This window comes from Aulonocara stuartgranti (genome assembly GCF_965226115.1).
Source record: "Aulonocara stuartgranti genome assembly, chromosome: 16".
NCBI classification, from domain to species: Eukaryota; Metazoa; Chordata; class Actinopteri; order Cichliformes; family Cichlidae; genus Aulonocara; species Aulonocara stuartgranti.
This window is the reverse complement of record NC_138952.1, coordinates 36,070,919-36,088,039: the sequence shown is the minus strand read 5'-3', so window position 1 is coordinate 36,088,039 and position 17,121 is coordinate 36,070,919. Positions and strand designations below refer to the sequence as shown.

Below are 17,121 nucleotides of genomic sequence, written 5' to 3'. Positions count from 1 at the left end.
AAAAAATACCAACTCAGGATTTAATACCTGTGATCTTGGTCCCCTCTTTGGTCTCAGCAGGAACACCAATACCATATTCATTCTCGCCTGTCACTCTGAAGTAGTAGACTTCTCCCTCCTGCAGGTCTGCCACCTTGTATGTCAGTCTGTGGCATGTGTCAGTCAATCTAGTCCAGCCTTTCTTGCTAGCCTCACGGTAATCAATAAGGTAATTCTTGACTGGTCCTCCTCCCTCAATCTCAGGAGTATCCCAGGTTATAGTAGCAGAGGTCTTTGTGACTTCCTTGACCTCTATATGACTAGGAGGCCCAGGTGAGTCCAAAACACGGACAGTGAGCGTCAAGGAGGAGGTACCAGCTACATTGGATAGAGTGACAGTGTATTTTCCAGAGTCATTTCGAGTTGCTTTTTCTAAGGTGATGGAAGTAAAGGTATCTGTGGTGTCAATTACAGCACGAACTCTAAGGTCTACATCAGGCTTAGCCCAAGTAACACTAGGGATGGGTTTGCCTTTGAAAGGAACTTTCATTGTGAAAGAGCTTCCATCCTTTACAATAAGAGTCTTTCTCATTTCATTGCTAACATCAAAGGTTGGCTCCTCCTCTCTTTCTTTGGCAACTTGTTTGTCTGACTCAGGACTGGGCTCACTCACTCCAATCTTGTTAATGGATTTGACAACAAACACATATTCAGTTCCAGGTGATAATCCCACCACTGTAAATTCTGTGTTTTTGGTGTTCTGTACTCCAACAATCCATTCATCATCTAATGTCTTCCTGTATTCTACTCTGTAACCAGTCACAGGTGCTCCACCATCAAAAAGTGGCTTATTCCATGACAGGGTGACTGTAGTCTTTGTGGAGTCAATTATCCTAGGCTTAGCTGGAGGTGAGGGTAAAAACTGTGGGTCTTCTGCCCTGGTGAGTGGGCAAGGAGTGCTAGGAGCACTGAGGCCAGCAGTATTCTCTGCAAAAACTCTGTATTCGTACTCACAGCCCTCGCGAAGGTGTGAAGCTTTCACTCTAAGGTCATAAACAGGTTTCTTGTTGACACGGCACCAGCGGAGGCCAGTCTTCTCTCGCTTCTCAATTACATAGCCAGCAATACTGCTGCCACCATCAGAAACAGGTCTTTCCCAGCAAATGGTCATTGCCTCACTTGTAACAGAGGTGACCTGGACATTAGTGGGAGCTGAAGGGACAGTGAATGGATCAGTGGCCTTTGTTGGCTCACTCTCCAGGCTTTCACCATCTCCATATTTGTTGACTCCCCTAACTCGGAAGATGTACTCATTTCCTTTGAGCAGTTTAGTCACTTTGCAGGTAGTTGCCTTCATGTCACCATAGACAAGAGTCCAGGCAAGACGACTGGTCTCACGTTTCTCAACAATGTAGTGCATAATTTCAGCACCACCATTTTCCTGAGGTGGTCCCCATGACAGGGTGCATTTCTCTGCTGTGAGACCAGAAACTGTTAAAGGTCCTGATGCAGGTCCAGGTCTGTCCAGAACCTTACAGTTGATAGCCACAGATCTGGTTCCAGCTACATTGTGCAGAGTAAGAACATACTGTCCAGAGTCCCTTCTGATAGCATCTTTGACAATGAGCGTGGTTGTGAAGTTAGTGGATGTGATTTCACATCTAGCCTTGGCCTCAATCTCCTTACCATCCTTAGACCATGAAACAACTGGGAGTGGACGCCCAGTAATTTCGGCATCAATTCTAATGATTTCTCCAGCCTTAATGACAACCAACTGTCTGAATTTATCTTCCAGTATAATGGTGGGAGGATCTACATCATCTTTGACAGTGACGGGTCCAGTGCTTTCTGAAGGAGCACTCAATTGCTCTGCAGAATTTTTAGCAATAACACGGAAATCATACCGGACATCTTCTGTGAGACCAGTGACATCGAAGTAAGTGTCTTGAACATTGGTGAAGTTGCATTTCAGCCAGCGACCATTGGGAAGCTCTTGACGCTCAACAATGTAGCCAGTAATTTTTGCACTGCCATCATATTCAGGTCTTTCCCAAAAAAGAGAAACTGAATTTCTAGTGATGTTTGTGACTCTAAGGTTATGTGGAGATTCACATGGATCCCTGGCTGCCACAGGGTCACTTGCCCTAGTGCATGGACCAATTCCAGCAATATTCTCAGCATACACTCTGAACTGATACAACAGACCTTCTTCCATTCCTGTCATCTTAAACTGGTTCTCAGTCACCAGACCTCTGTTGACCTTGGTCCACAAGATGCTGCTTTGGTCTTTGCTTTCAATGTGATAACCAATAACAGGACTTCCACCATCACTTGCAGGTCTGCCCCATACCACGAGCATCCCAGTTTTGGTGGCATGGACAACATGAAGTTGGGTTGGAGGGCCAGGAGGCTCAAATGGATACTGAGCAACAACAGGAGCAGAATCTATGGCAGGACTCTTCCCATAACGGTTCTCAGCTGCAATGCGGAACTGGTACTCTGTCCCCTGAGTAAGTCGAGAAACCTTTATTGATGTTCTGGCCACTGTGGCTGACACGATTTGCCATGTTGTAGTAGTAGTGTCTCTCTTCTCAACTACATAGTTGTTAATCTGACAACCACCATCATAGGTTGGAGGATCCCAAGACAGAGAAATAAAGTCAGCGCTCACCTCATCAACCTTAATGTTACTAGGTGGTCCAGGTTTATCCAGGATTATAACAGAGATTTCAGCTGACTTGGTACCAACTGAGTTAGTCAGGGTAATCACATACTTCCCTACATCCTCCTTCGTGGCATCCTTGATGACAATCTTAGATGAGGTTTTTGAATTGAGAACATTTACCCTGGTTGTCTGCTTAAGCACTTGGCCATCCTTCTTCCAGCACACCTCAGGCTGTGGTCTGCTTTTGAAGGGAACGTCAATCTTCAAATCATCTCCTGCTTTTACACTGTATGTGGTGAATAACAGGTTGATGATGGGCTCCATCGTGATGTCCCTTACCACCACAGGAGTAGCCAGAGGCTTAGCATCGCTTCTACCCTTATCATTCACAGCAGTTACCCTGAAGGAGTATTCCTCTCCAGTTGTGAGTCCATCAATGGTAGCTTCAAGTGCTTTGACTTCACTGCACACCGTCCATTTGTCATCTCCCTTGGGCTGCATCTCCACAATATAGTTTGTAATCTTACTGCCTCCATCATGATCAGGTTTCTCCCAAGAGAGTGTAACAGCATGACGAGTAATGTCAACAACCACAATCTTACCAGGAGGCAGAGGAGGCTCAGACACCTTAACTTGATCTGTAGATGCAGGCAGACCTACTCCGAGTTCATTCACAGCTAACACACGGAAATAGTATCGGCCTCCTTCCTGCAGGTCTGAAATAATGTAGGAGTTTCTGACGCAGTTAGTGCAAACACTGGTGAAAGCCATTCTCTTCTGTTCTCTCTTCTCCACTATATAATGTGATATCTTAGCCCCACCATCAATTAGAGGAGGCTCCCAGGAGAGAGAGACAGAATTTCTTTTAACATCCTTAACGCCGAGGTTAGTAGGAGCACTAGGAGAATCCAGAACTCTGACGTTGATAAAGGCTGATTTAGAGCCACTGAGGTTTTCAAGGGTCAGCACATATTTGCCAGTGTCAAATCTGTCAACATTCTCAATCACCAGCATTGTGTAAGAGCTTGTGACTTCTACCTGGGCATGTTCATTTAGAGTGCCATCAGCCTTTGACCATCTGACTTCAGGCTCAGGCTTCCCTCTGGTTGTCACAAACAGACGCAAGGTAGCAGAGGCACGGACGTTGACCATCTTTCTTAGGTCACAATCTAGTTCAATTTCAGGAGCCTCCAGCTTCTCTGCAGCAATCACAGAACAAGGCAAATCTACATGTTCTCCTACTCCCTCACAATTAACAGCACTTATGCGGAAGTTGTATTCCGCATTCTCCTTAAGTTTCTTTACTGTGTAGTTAGTGGCTTGGACGCCAGTGTGTGGTGTGCTAATGATCCATTCATCATCTGTTGCCTCTTTCATTTCAATAATATACCCAGTGATCTGTGCACCACCATCATATATAGGCCTGGACCATGAAAGGGAAACTGTGGTACTTGAATGGTCAGTGACCTTTGGATTATTTGGGGGTCCAGGTGGATAAGTGGCATCACAGGCCTTGATGTACGGAGTTGGTGCACTAGGCTTTCCTACACCAGCAGCATTTTCAGCCGAAACCCTGAATTCATATGAGTGGCCCTCTGTGAGACCAGTGCATCTGAATCGCAGGTCATTCAGCCTCTTCTTGTTGCATTTACTCCATCTGATACCATCTTTATCACGTTTTTCAAGGACATATCCCTCAATCTCTGCACCTCCATTATCATTGGGCCTCTCCCAGGAAAGCACCATGGAGTCCCTAGTGATGGCACCGACCTCAAGGTTTGAGGGGGCACTGGGAGTGGTGAAAGGGTTACGAGCAACAACAGCTTCTGATTCTAAAGGCTCGCCAACACCATATTTATTTACAGCAGTAACTCGAAAGATATATTCATTGCCAGGCAATAGTTTTGTGATTTTGTGGCTGATTGCCTGAATCTTGGGCTCAACCATAGTCCATGACAAACGACTAGTCTCTCTCTTCTCAATGATATAGTGAGAGATGCCAGCTCCTCCGTCATGTGAGGGATGATTCCAATGCAGATAACATTTCTCAGCTGTGACCCCTTTGACTTCTAGAGGTCCATCTGGAGGCCCAGGTCTATCCAGAACTTTGACATTAACTGGGATCATCTTGACTCCTCCCACATTAATAAGCTTGAGGACAAAGTGGCCACCATCCACTCTGATGCAATCCTTGACTGTCAGGATGGTACGTGTAAGGGTAGTCTTGATTTCCATTCTTGGTGTGGCTTTGTCAATCTCTTTTCCATCCTTTAACCAAATGACCTCAGGCAAAGGTTTTCCAGTATAGTCAGCATCAATGACAAATGTCTCACCTGCGTGAACAATAGTCATATCCTTGAATTTCGAATCCATGGTGGCTGCTGGAGCCTCAATTTCATCTTTGGCAGTAATTTCCCCTGTGCTCTGAGAGGGTTGGCTCAAAATCCCAGCACCATTTCTGGCAATGACCCTGAACTCATACACACAGTCTTCAGTCAGACCAGTAAGTGTAAATTGTGTATCAATGATGTTAGTGAAGCTGGCCTTCATCCAGCGGGTGTCTGGGTGCTTCCTTCTCTCAATCACATAGCCAGTAATTGCACTCCCTCCATCATACTGGGGCTTGGTCCACTGGAGTGTCACATGGTTTCTGGTGATTTCAATAGGCTCAGGAGTTCCTGGTGAGTCACAAGGGTCCCTTGCTACTGTGCTCTCAGACAGCTTGCTAGCTGGGCTGAGACCAGCAACGTTTTCAGCATAAACCCTGAATTCATACTCAATACCTTCTTCAAGTTCTGTAGTTCTGAAACGTGTGTCTGGGATTAGAAGCCTGTTTAATTTAGTCCACAAGAGGCTATTCTTTTCTTTTCTCTCAAGGTGATAGCCAAGAATTGGACTGCCCCCATTGTTGGTAGGAGGTTTCCACTCAACGACCATGCTATCCTTGGTTACAGAAGAAATGACTGGTGTTCCTGGGGCCACAGGCTCACTAAATGGATACTGAGCAATAACAGCAGGAGAGACAATTGCAGAACTCTTCCCGTATCTATTTTCAGCTGACACTCTGAATTGATATTCAACACCAGTCTTCAACTTGGTGACTTTGATGGTTGTCCTGGCAATAGTAGCAGAAACAATCTGCCATGCTGTGGTGGTAGTATCTCTCTTCTCCACGATGTAATTATTGATGGGACAGCCTCCGGTATACTCTGGTGGCTCCCAAGAGAGAGTGACATAATTAGAGCTCACCTCTTCTATCTTTACAGGGCCCGTGGGTGGCCCAGGCTTATCAAGAATAATAACAGTAATCTCCTCTGTAGCTGTTCCAATGCTACTGGTGGCTGTGACAGTGTATTTGCCAGAGTCGTCCTTATTTGCATCTTTGATGTACAGCTTAGTGCATGACAATGTGCTGGAAACATTAATTCTTGTTGTCTCTTTAAGAGCTTGTCCATCCTTCTTCCATTCAACCTTGGGAACAGGTCGTCCAATCACTGGAATCTCAATCTTCAAATCCTCACCGTGCTGTAAACTATAAGTGTTAAATTGAATCTTGAATTTGGGTTCAATGGTTATATCTTTAGCAGTGACTGGCGCAGCCAAAGGTCTAGGGTCACTCTTGCCCTTCTCATTGAAGGCTAAGATTCGAAATAGGTACTCATGTCCTGCACTGAGGCCTGTGACAGTGCCTTCACAAGTTTTGCATGTGGCAGCTACCACCCATTCCTCTGAGCCAACAGGCTGCATCTCAATGTAGTAACCAATTATTCTGCTACCTCCATCATGATCTGGCTTCTCCCAGGAGAGTGAAGCAGTTGTTTTTGTCACTTCGGTCAATGTGACCTTACCCACAGGCAGGGGGGGCTCAGATGTTTTTACTGATTCTTCTGTCTCAGCTGGCTGTCCCACACCAAACTCATTCTCTGCTAAGACTCTGAAATAATATATAGTTCCCTCTGTCAGGCCAGTTATACGATAGCTTGTCTTTGTGCACTTGTTGTCCACATTAGAGTAAACCTTCCTTGTGGACTCCCTCTTTTCAACAAGGTAATTCTTGATTCTTGCACCACCATCAATAAGAGGAGGCTCCCAGGTCAGAGTCACACTTTCCCTCTTGATGTCTGTTACTGTTAGGTTTAAAGGAGCCCCTGGAGTGTCTAGCACCTTAACGGAAACAAAAGCTGATTTGGTGCCAGCACTGTTTTCTAAATTGAGCACGTACTTTCCAGCATCATATTTGTCACAGATTTCAATTGAGAGCTGTGTGTAATCTTCACCAGTCTCAACCTGAACTTTACTGGGTAACTCTCCATCCTCTTTGGCCCAGTTTATCTCAGGAGTAGGACGGCCTTTGAATGGAATGCAGACTCTCATCGAGCCTCCTGCACGGACAACTATTCCCTTCCTGAGCTCTGAATCCAGAATCACTTCTGGAGGGTCAATTTTATCCATAGGTTTGACGACTCCCTGAATCTCAGTGGGCTCACCAACACCCACCTTGTTGATGGCACAAATGCGGACTTTGTATTCTTGGTGTTCAATCAACTTTTTGATAGTAAACTTGGTAGCATTGACTCCACAAGGTGGGGTGCATATGGCCCATTCCTCCTCATCAGCCTTGGTTATTTCCACAGCGTAGCCTTGAATCTCACAGCCACCATCATAGATAGGTCTGTGCCAAGCCAGACAAATGGAGTCTCTAGTAGTGTCTACCACATGGGCATTGGTGGGACAGCCTGGCTCGAAGGTGGGGTCACATGCTTTAAGATAGGTTGTCGATGGACTTGGCTGGCCCACTCCAGCTGCATTCTCAGCAGATATCCTGAATTCATATTCATGGTCCTCAGTCAGTCCTGTTACTCTGAAACGCAAGTCTGTCACTCTGCGTTTGTTGCACTTGGTCCACCTCACTCCTGCTCTGTCTCTCTTCTCAACAATGTAGCCAACAATGTCACTGCCTCCTGATGTCTCAGGACGGTTCCAACATACAGTCATAGAATCCCTGGTGATATTTGTGATCTCAAGATCCTGAGGTGCTCCAGGTGGAACAAATGGATTTCTCATGATAACTGGTGCTGATTCAAGTGGCTCACCTGTGCCATATTTGTTGACAGCCATGACTCTGAAGATGTACTCATTTCCCTTCAGTAGTTTTGTAACTTTAAACATGGTAGCTTTACAATCACTGCAGACCACAGTCCATGCCAAGCGGCTAGTTTCTCTTTTCTGAATGATGTAGTGAGAAATGCTGGCGCCTCCGTCATGCCTGGGTGGCAGCCACGACAGTGAGCATTTTTCCTCAGTAACATTGCTGATAGTAAGAGGTCCTTCTGAAGGCCCTGGTCTGTCCAGAACCTTCACACTGAAGGGGATAGTCTTACTTCCTGCCACATTTGTGAGAACCAGAGTATACTGTCCACCATCAACTCTGATAGCATCCTTTACAACAAGCAAAGCTTTAAAATCTGTGTTTCTGATCTCCGCTCTTGCTGAGTTTTCAACTTCAAGATTCCCCTTGAACCACTGAGCAGTTGGAATAGGCTTTCCTTCCACACTGGCCTCAAGATTGAATGTCTCTCCTGCATTTATAACAATGGTCTGGTTGTACATAGGATCTGTCTCACTCTTAGGTGGTACAACTTCATCCTTAGCAGTTATGGATCCTGTGCTCTCAGAGGGCTTGCTAACGGCACCTGCAGCATTCTTTGCAATTACTCTGAAGTCATATTTGCTATCTTCTGTGAGGCCAGTAACTGTGAATTCGTGTTCAATGATGTTTGTGAAGCTAGCCTTCATCCATTTTCCTTCAGGAAGATCACGTTTCTCTACTAGATAACCTGTAACTAAACTCCCACCATCGTACGCCGGGGGGTTCCACTTGAGTTTCACTGAGTGCCTGGTCACAATCACAGCCTCAGGACGGCTAGGAGGATCACATGGATCACGGGCAACATAAACCTCAGACACTTTGCTACATTCACCAATGCCAACAATGTTCTCTGCATAGACTCTATACTCATACTCAATGCCTTCCTCGAGTGGAGTAGATTTGAATCTACAATCTTGGATGAGCATTTTGTTTATCTTTGTCCAGAGGATACTGTTCCTTTCTTTTCTTTCCAGATGGTAGCCCAAGATGGCACTGCCACCATCACTTGGGGGTTTATGCCACTCAACTACCATGTAGTCTTTAGTGTATGAAGAAACAAATGGTGTTCCTGGTGGTCCTGGCTCCTGGAATGGATACTGTGCCACAACAGGCTGTGAATCAATTGCATAGCTCTTTCCATATCTATTTTCAGCATAGATTCTGAACTGGTACTCAGTGCCTGTCTTCAGATTGCTGACTTTTAGAGTGGTTCTAGCCACAGTGGCAGACACAACCGACCAGTTTGTTGTGGTTGTGTCTTTCTTCTCCACCACATAGTTTGAGATTGGACAACCACCTGTGTATGTAGGAGGTTCCCAGCTGAGGGTGATGCTCTCAGCACTGATATCCTCCAACTTTACAGGGCCTGTGGGTGGGCCTGGTTTGTCCAAGGTGATCACCTCTACAGTGGCATCCTTTGAACCAAGGTCATTGGAGACACCGATAGTGTACATACCTCCATCTTCTCTGGTAGCATCCTTTATGGTAAGAGTGGTAGTTTGTGCTGAGTCGGTGACATTGACTCTGGTAGTCTGCTTAAGGGCTACGCCATCTTTGGTCCAGGTGATAATTGGTTTAGGGTGACCAGCGACCGGGACCTCTAACTTGAGGTCATACCCCACCTGGACACTGTAAGAACTTGCCTTGGGTCTAACAGCAGGTTCAATAACAAGGTCCTTTGCTACAACAGAATGAGCCAACTGTCGTGGGTCACTTTTGCCCTTGTCATTTACAGCAACAACTCTGAACTGGTACTCCTCTCCCTTGAGAAGGTTTGTCACTAATGTTTCCAGTGCTTTCACACTAGCACATATAGACCAAGCTTCACTGTCCTTGGGAGCTAGTTCAACTTCATAGTGGGTGATTCTACTACCACCGTCATGCAGAGGCTTTTCCCAAGTTAAAGTTACAGTGCTGTGAGTAACATCAACAACACTGACCTTGCCAGGTGGCTGAGGTTTCTCAGATATCTTAACTGGTTCTATAGTTTTAGCAGGGAGACCCACACCATATTCATTCTCAGCCAATACTCTAAAGAAAAAGATTCCACCCTCTGGAAGAGGTTCAACTTTCCATGACATCTTGTTGCATGTCGTGATGGGAGAGTACACTTTCCTGGTGCTCTCACGCTTTTCAACAATATAGTGCTTAATCTTTGAGCCACCATCCAGATGTGGAGGCTCCCATGTGAGAGTGACAGAATTCTTGGTAATCTCTTTCACCACGAAGTTAGTTGGTGGACTAGGGGAGTCCAGCACTCTGACACTTATGAAGACTGATTTTACTCCACTAGCATTCTCAGCAGTCAGGGTGTACTTGCCACTATCAAATCTGTCAACATTCTCAATGACAAGTGATGCATAGTTGCCTGTATTGTCAATCTGAGCAGTCTCCTTAATCTCACCATCAGCCTTGCCCCATTTCACCTCTGGAGCTGGACGACCCCTTACAGGAACAAACAATCTGAGCGTACTTGCTGCTCTGATGTTGATCATCTTTCTCATATCTGCATCAAGATCAAGATCAGGTGCTTCAAGTTTCTCCTCCAAAAGAATTTTTCCAGGAACATCAGCATGCTCACCAACACCAACCTTGTTGATTGCACACACTCTAAATTGGTACTCATGCTTTTCCAGAAGTTTTTTCACAGTATATTTTGTGTCCATGATTCCAGTTGGTGGAGTACACATAAACCACTCATCAGATGCACCATTACATGCCTCTACAATGTAAGACTGAACCTCGCAGCCACCGTCATAGATGGGTTTGCCCCATGTTAGAGAAACAGTGGATCTAGATGTGTCTACCACCTTGGGGTTGTTTGGTGGGCCTGGTTTGAAGACAGGATCCAGTGCTTTGTAGTACACTGTTGGTGCACTAGGCATGCCAACACCTGCAGCATTCTCAGCAGCAACTCTGAATTCATAGCTATGGTTTTCAAGAAGCCCGGTAACTCTAAAGCGCAGCTCACTAATATTGCGCTTGTTGCATCTAGTCCATCGCACACCATCCTTGTCACGTTTCTCAACAATGTATCCCTGGATTGGGCTGCCACCATCATTAGTTGGTCTCTCCCAGGTCACCACCATAGAGTCTTTGGTGATTGTGGAAACTTCCACATTTGTTGGTGGGTTGGGAGTGACAAATGGATTCCTGGCAACCATTGGCTCAGATTCCAGTGGCTCTCCAACTCCATATTTGTTAACAGGAATCACTCTGAAAATATATTCATTACCAGGAAGTAATTTGGTGATCTTCAAGTTCAGTGTCTGAACTTTTGGTTCAACTACAGTCCAAACCAATCTGCTGGTTTCCCTCCTCTCAACAATATAATGGGAAACATCACTTCCTCCGTCTTGCAAGGGAGGTTTCCAGGAAATTGAGCATTTTTCATTAGTGACACCATAAATGGATATAGGGCCTTCGGGTGCACCAGGTCTATCTAAAACCTTAACATTAATGTTAACAGATTTCTCTCCTCCAACATTCTTTACTAGAAGTATGTACTGACCTCCATCAACACGGATGGCTTCTTTAACAACAAGACAAGCTGTAAAATCTGTGTTCTTAAGCTCTAAGCGAGCTGCTTCGGTGATCTCCTGGCCCTCTTTCAGCCAATGAATTGTGGGTACAGGTTTACCGTAAACAGCAGCCTCAAGTTTAAATGTCTCTCCAGCATTAACTACCACAGTTTGGGAGTATTTAACTTCCAAGTCAATTTTGGGTGGATCCACCTCATCCTTGGCAGTGATGGCTCCAGTAGAATCAGATGGCTGGCTAAAAACACCTGCTGCATTTTTGGCAATGACACGGAATTCATAAGTCTGATTCTCAATAAGTCCTGTGACAACAAATTCTGTTTCAGTGATGTTAGTGAAACTGGCCTTCATCCAGCGACCAGCTCCCTCCTTCTTCTCAATAACATAACCTGTGATCTTGATTCCACCATCATATTGGGGTTTTGTCCATCTTAGTGTCACTTGGTTCCGTGTTACAATGACAGCTTCTGGTTTTCCTGGTCTGTCACAAGGATCTCGGGCAACTTGTATTTCACTCACTTTGCTGGCTTTGCTGAGGCCAACAATGTTCTCAGCATAAACTCTGAACTCATATTCAATACCCTCCTCCAGGCCAATAACCTTGAATCTAGTTTCTGGGACAAGTTGTTTGTTCTGTTTCACCCACAATATATTGTTTCTCTCTTTTAGCTCTAAATGGTATCCCAAAATCTTGCTTCCACCATCATTGCTGGGTTTTTCCCATACAACCACCATACTTTCCTTGGTGGTTGACTGAACGGTAACAGAACGTGGTGAACTAGGAACCTCAAAAGGATACTGAGCAACAATAGTATCAGATAACAGGGCTGAAGATTTGCCATATCTGTTCTCTGCAGCAATCCTGAATTGGTACTCAGATCCAGTTTTCAGACGTGCTGCCTTGATAGTGGTTCTGGCTACTGTAGCTGACACAATCTGCCAGTTAGTGGTAGATGTGTCTCTCTTCTCAACGATGTAATTATTGATGGCACAACTGCCATCATACTGAGGTGGATCCCAGGACAGGATCACGCTATCAGCAGTGACCTCATCTAGCTTAATTGGGCCAGTTGGAGGGCCAGGCTTATCTAAAACAATAACACTGATATCTGTAGATGCCTCTCCAGCTGTGTTAGTAAGTTTGACAGTATATGTTCCCACATCATCTCTGCAAGCCTCCTTAATAACCAGGAGAAGATTTTTGTCTGTGGCATCTGCATTCACTCTTGTCGTCTCTTTGAGAGCAACACCATCTTTGAGCCAAGTTGCTGTAGCCTTGGGATGGGCAGCATATGGTACATCTATTTTCAGATCATCCCCTGCTAGCACACTAAATGTGCTGAAAAGAAGTTTGAAGGTTGGTGAGATGACCAGATCCTTGGCAACCACAGGCACATTGAGAGGGCGGGGGTCACTGACTCCCTTTTCATTAATGGATGAAATACGGAATGTATACTCCTCTCCCTGTGTAAGGCCAGTAACATGAGCTTCATTGCTTTTTACAACCATAACCTGGGTCCACTTCTCACTGCCTTTTCCCTGCATCTCAACTATATAGCCAGTGATTCTGCTTCCACCGTCATGGTCAGGCTTTTCCCAACTTAATGTGACACTTTTGCTGGTAACTTCACGGAGAGACACTTTGCCTGGGGGAAGAGGCCTCTCTGATGCTTTAATTGGTTCAAGAGTCTCTACTGGGAGGCCAATGCCATATTCATTCTCAGCCAAAATTCTAAAGAAGTACATCTTTCCCTCCTCTAGGTCTCCAACTTTCCAACTTGACTTATGGCAGCTGGCACACACAGTTGAATAAGCCTTTCTGGTTGATTCACGCTTCTCCACGATGTAATTGCGGACTCTGGAACCACCATCAATGACAGGAGCATCCCAAGCAAGAGAAACTGAATCTCTAGTGACCTCCCTGACAATCAGATTCTGAGGTGCTCCAGGACTGTCTAGCACTCTGACATTAACAAAGGCTGTCTTACTTCCTGAGGCATTCTCTACAGTCACAATGTATTTACCCCCATCAAATCTGTCAACATTCTCTACCTGAAGAGTGGTGAATGATGAGGTGATTTCAATGTTAGCTTTATCTAGAGATTCCCCATGCTCTCTAGACCATTTTATTTCAGGTGCTGGTCTTCCCTTGATAGGGACAAAAAGTCTGAGTGTGCTGCAGGCTCTGATGCAGACCACCTTACGTAGTTCTGCTCCAAGTTCAATTTCTGGAGGAACTAGTCTGTCTTCAGACTTGGGTGTTCCAGGAACAGCTGCAGGCTCTCCCACTCCTTCACAATTAGTTGCAGAAATATTGATTTTATACTCTTGGTTTTCCCTCAAATTGGTGATGGTGAAAGAAGTGGCAGTCCAACCATTCTTGGGAGTGTGAATTGTCCATTCATCCTCCTCAGGCAGGCAGGTCTCCACTATGTAACCAGTGATTTCTGAACCACCATCATAGACAGGCTTGTTCCATGCAAGTGTGATAGAAGACTTGGTTGTGTCCAGCACTCTGGGGTTCCCTGGGGGTCCAGGTTGGAAGATGGTGTCAATGGCTTTGTAGAATGGACTGGAAGGACTGGGCTGACTTAGCCCAGCATTATTCTCAGCAAGAACTCTGAATTCATATTCATGCCCTGGTGTGAGGCCTGAGACTTTGAATCGCAAGTCAGTTACAGTCCTCTTGTTGCACTTCACCCAGCGCAGGCCAGTTTTGTCCCGTCTTTCAATTATGTATGTGTTTATTCTACTGCCACCATCATGTTCAGGGCGATCCCAGCAGACAACCATAGAGTCCTTGGTGATTATGGTGACTTCAGGTTGCTGTGGTGGGTCACTGGGTACATAGGGGTTGGCACAGATGACAGGTTCCGACTCCACAGGTTCACCCACACCATACTTGTTAACAGCCATAACTCTGAAAATGTATTCATTGCCCTTTAGAAGCTTGGTGACCTTGAACCTATTAGCTTGAAGGTCTGTGGCCACATTTGTCCAAGCCAACCTGCTGGTCTCTCGTCTCTGAATGATAAAGTACTCAATCTTGGCACCACCATCATGTGTTGGATGGAGCCAATTAAGGACACATTTCTCAGCAGTGACATCTGTTGCAGTGAGGGAGTTGGGAGGTCCTGGTCTATCTAACACCTTGACATTGTATATGAACTTAGCAAAGCCACCAGGATTGCTGGCAATCAAAGTGAAAGCACCACCATCCCTCCTGAGCGAATCTTTGTTTGTTAAAGTTGTGTGGAACTCGGATGTTTTTATCTCAATTTTGGCTGTATCCTCAAGCTCCTTTCCTTCTTTGGTCCATACCAGAGATGGGATTGGCCTTCCAGTTACACTGGCTTCCAGCTTGAATACCTCTCCTGCCATGACAACAACAGTGCTGCTATATGATGCATCTACATCAAGCCGGGGCTCTTCAATGTCATCTCTGCACAAGATTGCTTCAGATGACTGGGATGGAGCACTAACAGCACCAGCTGAGTTCCTAGCAAACACACGGAATTCATAGGTTGCATCTTCAGTTAGACCACTGACTGTGTAGATAGTTTCCAGAATGTTGTTGAAGTTTGCTTTGAGCCAACGTCCATTGGGCATCTCCCTCCTCTCTACGGTGTATCCAGTAATAGAAAATCCTCCATCTCCCTCTGGCTTGGTCCATGACAAGGTCACTTCATGCCTAGTAATATTTAGTGCTACTGGCCTGCCTGGTGGATCAACTGGGTCCAAAGCATACATGGGCTCAGAGGGTTTGCTGGCTTTGCTGAGACCAGCCATATTTTCAGCAATAACACGGTGTTCATATGCAATTCCATCAATAAGGCCCGTTGATTTAAACAGATTTCCAACAACAAGGGCTTTGCTGATCCTCTGCCACAGAATACTGTTTTTCTCTTTCCTTTCCACATGATAGCCCAGAATGGCACTACCTCCATCAGAGGATGGCTCATTCCAACTAAGGGTCATAGCATCCTTGTTGAAAGAGGTGACCACGGGAGTGCCAGGCTGGCTTGGTACATCAAATGGATAGACAGCTACCACTGGTTCAGAGATAATGCTTGGTCCAATCCCATATCTGTTCTGGGCCTTGATGCGGAACTGATACTGAGTTCCTGTAGTGAGTCTGGCTGCCTTAAATGTGGTGCGGATGACTGTAGCTGCCAGCTCTACCCATGAAGTACCAGTGGTCTCCCGCATCTCAACAATATAGTTGTTAATAGGAACACCTCCATCATTTTCTGGTGGGTCCCAGGACATCAGCACATAATCACATGAAATTTCTTCCAGCTTAATAGGACCAGTTGGAGGTCCAGGAATGTCATGAACCAGGATTGTGATTGTCTCTGTCATTGCCCCCAGCATGTTTTTACCAGTCATAGAATACTGGCCTCCATCTTTCTTTTTTATCTCATTGATGTTGAGAATAGTTGATGTTGGTGTGGTTTCAATGTTGAGTCTTTGTGTCTCCTTGAGCACTGTATCTCCTTTCTTCCATGAAACCACAGGCCTTGGTTTGCCCAACACTGGAATCTCCACCTTCAACCGATCTCCTGCCTTAGCAATGATCGTTTTCTGGTAGACCCCACGCAGGTCAAATGAAGGAGCAGAAGTCTGCTCTTTGATAACAGCTGGTCTGCTCTCACGGGGATCACTCCTGCCTGATGCATTGACTGCCATTATACGGAAGGTATATTCAGCACCCTCAATTAGATCTGTAACAGTATAATCCAGAGCCTTAATGGTGGCCACATGGACCCACTGATCAGTGTCCTTCTTTTGAGCCTCAATGACATACCCAGTGATCAAGCTGCCACCATCATGCAAAGGCTTGGTCCATGCAAGGCTGGCACTATCAGAGGTAACATCGGTGACATACAAATTTTCTGGGGCAGAGGGGGCCTGGGATACCCTGATTGGCTCTGGGGTTTCAGCTGGCTCACCCACACCCAGGTCATTCTCAGCTGAGACACGGAAATAGTAGTAAGCTCCCTCCTCGAGGTCTGGAATCTTGAAGGAACACTTCTGCCATGTGGTGCTAAGCACTGTGTAGGCCTTCTTAGTGGCTGCTCTTTTCTCAATAATGTAGTTACGAATCTTAGAACCACCGTCAATAATGGGAATTTCCCACTGTAGGGTGATGCTGTTCTTCGTGATCTCTCTAGGTTTGAGATTGACTGGTGGTCCCGGTGTATCCAGAACTTTCACATTAACAAACCCAGTCTTCTTTCCAGCAACATTCTCTAGAGAAAGGTGGTATTTTCCAGCATCATATCTTGTGCAGTCAGGAATAACCAGAAGAGTGTACGACTCTGTGTTGTCAATATGTGCACGTGTTTTCAGGTTAGCATCATCTTTACTCCATGTGACTTCAGGGACAGGACGACCCTTGATAGGAACAAACATACGGATTGAAGCACGAACTCTAACTACCAGAGTTCTTCTGAGTTCAGCATCCAGCTCAAAGTCTGGCAACATCTCCTGGTCCACCAATTCAGTCACTTTCTCAACCTCTGCAGGCTCGCCTATTCCCTCAGAGTTTACAGCACTAACCCTGAAGTGGTATTTGCCTCCTTTTTGTAGTTTACCAATCACGTATTCTGAAGCTTTTAGTGGGTACTGTGTCTCTGTCTCCCAATCATCATGTCCTTCCTTTTTATATTCAACAATGTAGCCCTCTACTTCAAGACCACCATCATAGTGGGGTCGGCCCCAGGTGAACGTGGCTGAGGTTTTGGTGGTTTCTGTAATTCTAGGGTTGGATGGGGGACCGGGTGGAT

At 45.7% G+C, this 17,121-nt stretch overlaps 1 protein-coding gene across 1 annotated transcript in view; it reads right to left on the bottom strand.

Moving 5' to 3' along the window:
* Window positions 1-17,121, bottom strand: part of ttn.2 (titin, tandem duplicate 2) — a 217,919-nt gene that overhangs the window by 28,391 nt on the left and 172,407 nt on the right. The window contains exon 200 of the mRNA XM_082507917.1: window positions 28-17,121. Coding sequence (XP_082364043.1) covers window positions 28-17,121 — 17,094 coding nt within the window. The remainder of the gene's footprint in view (window positions 1-27) is intronic.